Source organism: Amblyomma mixtum, chromosome 10, assembly GCF_055824585.1.
Source record: "Amblyomma mixtum isolate Tamu chromosome 10, ASM5582458v1, whole genome shotgun sequence".
NCBI lineage: Eukaryota > Metazoa > Arthropoda > Arachnida > Ixodida > Ixodidae > Amblyomma > Amblyomma mixtum.
In genome coordinates, this window is record NC_143021.1 from 120,306,310 (window position 1) to 120,310,279 (window position 3,970).

The 3,970-nt window shown below is 40.9% G+C and overlaps 1 protein-coding gene across 1 annotated transcript; it reads left to right on the forward strand.

The window, feature by feature from the left end:
• Positions 1-234: 234 nt before the first annotated feature.
• On the forward strand, positions 235-2,285 carry LOC149326785 (uncharacterized). Its single transcript, XM_089564181.1, has 2 exons — positions 235-327; positions 999-2,285. Exons 1-2 carry the CDS (start codon positions 246-248, stop codon positions 1,790-1,792), a joined length of 876 nt encoding a protein of 291 aa, XP_089420307.1. The 5' UTR covers positions 235-245; the 3' UTR covers positions 1,793-2,285.
• The last annotated feature ends 1,685 nt before the right edge of the window (positions 2,286-3,970 follow it).

Sequence of the window (3,970 nt, forward strand, 5' to 3'; positions counted from 1 at the left end):
GGTTTGCTTGCAACAGCTTTCTGATTTTTTTAGGTAACTGTGATTCTTTCATGAGCATAATTATAGTTCTCGTCTGCATGCAGAATTGAAAGTTTGGAATGTTTGTGTTAGAACTAGTTTGTTTTTAAGCTTCGCATACTGAATTTACCCGACCTAGCACAACTGTTGTGTGAGATTGTATTCCATTTTCACCGTCTCATCCACACAATACCATGTGAGTTGTTGCACAAGTAATCCTGTGTCTTATGAATGTTACCTGTCTTTCACCTGCAGGCTTGACCACCAGAGGCCGCAAATACGGTGTATTTTCTGAACAAAACTCATCAGGTTAGAATCTTCACTTTTTCTCCATTAATGCGTTCCTGAAGGTTGTCTTTCAAAGAACAGTATGAACAGTACAGAAGCTTCAGTACATAGAGCTCTGGTGAATTATGATGATATTTGTCTTTGAGATTCTGGAAAGTTGTTTTCCATAATATGTGAACTGTTGATCAAACTGTCACCCCTGTGGGTTCTGTGGATTGATGTAAGGACTTGTGCAGGGGTCCAAGGCCTCATCAGGTTTTTAGCCTTTGGCTTCCTCTTAAATCCTGTCTAAGGGGCAAATAAATAAAACAAAAGTGGCAGTGTGCTAAACATAGCTAATTGCCATTTGTTTAGTTATTAGGCCCACTTGGGTGGACATAGAACAGCGTCTATCATGATGGCAGTAATGCAAGTGCTTTGAATGGATTTCAAAGGCTACCCTATTTTATTGGCAAGGATCACATTTTTTGCAGCTCAAATTTTTTCATCTGCGTGGAGAATTCATTCTTGGGATATCTTTCAGCAGGCCTGAAATTCTCCTTAAAGCTGACCTGTTGAATAAAACTTTTCAGAAACATCCACAGCTTTGACGAATATGTCCTCCACATTGATCGTTATTTCTATAGCTCCAGGTGAGCTCTGCAATGTTGATTCCTGCATTTGATTGAAAGTATTCTGCCTTTATAACACAGGTTCAGTCGTCACACAGAATCTTGTGCAAGATTCAACCGGTCAAAGGCGCCTTATGAGCCACTGCATGGAATCTGCTCCTTCTGGCAGTGGTAACCACCGGGGTAAACCTGCAGTAAAGAAGCTGCACAAATGCACCCACTGCAACAAGGGATTCAAAGTAAGATCTCGGCTAGTGGCACATCTCCGAGTCCATACCGGCGAGCGTCCATACCATTGTAACGACTGTGGAAAGAGCTTTGCACAAAAGTTCTACCTAAACGTACACCAGCGCATACACACGGGTGAGCATCCTTACCATTGTGACCATTGTAGTAGCAGCTTTGCACAAAAGAGCAGTCTAGAGGCACACCGTCGCACCCACACAGGCGAGCGTCCTTACCGTTGTGGTTATTGTGGTGACAGCTTTGCACAAGCTGTCACCCTACAGAGACACCAGCGCACTCACACTGGTGAACGTCCTTACCGTTGTGAGCACTGTGGTAGGAGCTTTGCACACCAGAGCACCTTAGTGAAACACCAGCGGACTCACACAGGCAAGCGTCCTTACCGTTGTGACCACTGTGGTAGCAACTTTACAATGAAAAGCAGCCTGGTGGCACACATCCGTAGCCACACGGGTGAAAAGCCGTATCAGTGCCAGCTGTGCCCCATGGCCTTTGTAGTGCATTCAAGTCTTGCGAGGCATGTGAGATCCCACAAGGGCGAAAAGCCCTTCCAATGTGATTTGTGCCATAAGACATTCACTCGGGGAAAAAATTTAAAACTCCACAAAAAGGCGCTTCACAAAGAATAGCAGCGGTTTCTGATTAGCAGCGGTTTCTGATGCCCTTAGTCAATATGTTTTTCTAGCTACCTTTATATGTGAGATCTAACGAGATTCTAGCTGAATGCCCTATGAAGGGTGGTGGTATCTAACCTTCATCTTTCTTTACATTTGTAAGTTTTGTTCACTTTTACAGTTTTTTTCAGGAAAATACATTTGTTGTTTCCTTAGGCTACACGCACACTCGCTCTAAGTATTTCCTGAACACGGAGACTAAGCCTGCTATGCTTGTAATCTCGCATGAATGACAATAAAATCATGGTCATATGGGGATGGCATTGCTTCTTGTTGGAGAGAGACTTTAAAAACATTGTTCCTAATATTGGAAAGAGATGTAGCATACCAGAGACGTAATAGCATAGGCGTATACTGGTTTACCGCAAATTCACTACGCACGCACAGTGGCATGGTTACAATCAGGCAGGGTCACTGCGCATTCGGAGCTGGCGTTCAGTAAACCAGTCTACGCTACTACGTCTCCACTGCGCTAAATTTCTATTGCTAATGCCATTTATCGGCCTGCTTCAGTGAAGAGATTTGGGGAGGTAAAAGATGCTCAACTATTCTTTTTATTCATGCAGTCTGAGTGGGCGTATTTTTGTGATGGTCATTGTTAATTCACTCATTAATATCATTGAACCGATTTCTGTTTATATGACAATGCAGGAAAACCTGCTCTTGTGTTAATCTTTGCGTGTTTATTCCAGCAGTGCTAGTGGCAGTAATGAGTGGGGAAAGGCAGGTGTCCGACCTCGTATTGATGTGTCTTGTGTTAGTCTGCAGGCTTGATAACAGTTCTCTGTTCTTTGGTATGAAAGCCATCAAAAAGAGTTCACAAACATCTACATCACCATTTCTCAGACCGCTATCTCTGCTGGATATAAATGGCATATTTGTGGAGCGTTATGCCCAGACCATTTTTAACCTGTTCTGGTTGTCAGAATATCAGGTGTTTGTGACCATTTCACATTGTGCTAGCTTCTTTGTTGTGTTGGTGTTAGAGAGGTGTTAGAGGACATAAAAATAAGCATAAAAGTGCAGCTATTCAAACTATATGATAACATATTTGTGTAAACTAAAGAAGTACATTACAGCTGAATGCTAGAAGTATAAAGTCAACATGTGTGAAGCATTATGACGGGTTGCCACAAGATAAACATTTGGGAACTTTAAATACTCAGTTCCAGCATCACTAGAGGCTGGAGAGACCAGGCAGGTTATTTCAACTGGCAGTTGTACTGGAGGGAAAGGAGAATTTGTAAAAACCAATCTCATTAATGTACGAGCAAGGTTAAAGGCATTCACAAGACAAAAATATAAGTGCAAGAATTTTGATGCCATGAACTGAACTGGGACATCATATTGTTGATTTTGTTTGCTGCTGTGATTGGTTAGCAGAGCAGTACAGCATTGTGGACCTTGGGCTGTAATTGCAAACTGCTGCTTTTTTTTAACTTGTGCTTTTAGTCATGCAGACTAACATTGCGGCAAGTTTCCAAGTGCACTGTGCAATATGGGAATGTGCAATGAATGGAACTATTGATGTCCATGACAGTACTATACTTCTCATCAATTCTACAGGCAGAATATTATTTTCTATGCAAGTATTGCATGCTTGTACTGTTTCGTGTGCTGTTTCATGGCAGGGATGAGCATTGTCAAAATGGTCATAATTATAAGCGATTCAGTGCTGAATATGTTTGGATAGCTGCAGCTTTTTCCTTATTTATAATTCATGATTATACTGTATAACAAAAGCAATGGGCTTCAAGTACAAACAGGTACAAATATGCAAGTACAAAGCTTTCCAAGAATGTTGCGACTGTTGTGATAAATGTTTTTAGTCAGGTTGAACCAAAGTTATATGTGCATTTTTACTACTTTATGTGATATTTATTCAAGACTTTCTGCATAGTGGTTTCAAATGCAATGCGATGTTTACTCAGGACAAGCTGACAAGTTTTGTATTTTTATTTGTGTTATGTGATGTTAAGGCAATTTGTACCTTTTAGTTTCTCTCACATGTGATTTGCTCAGGATAGGCATAGGTTACTTCTGCATTAAATTTCTTTTATATGAGACAAGAGTTATGTGATTTTAAATTTTTTTTTATGATTTCTGTGTTCAAAGCAGCACATAATTTATATG

Coding starts and splice junctions, on each gene's coding strand:
- LOC149326785 (XM_089564181.1), top strand. CDS start 246: ATGAATGTTACCTGTCTTTCACCTGCAGGCTTGACCACCAGAGGCCGC. Junction 328..998: donor TTCTGAACAAAACTCATCAG/GTTAGAATCTTC, acceptor TTTATAACACAG/GTTCAGTCGTCACACAGAAT.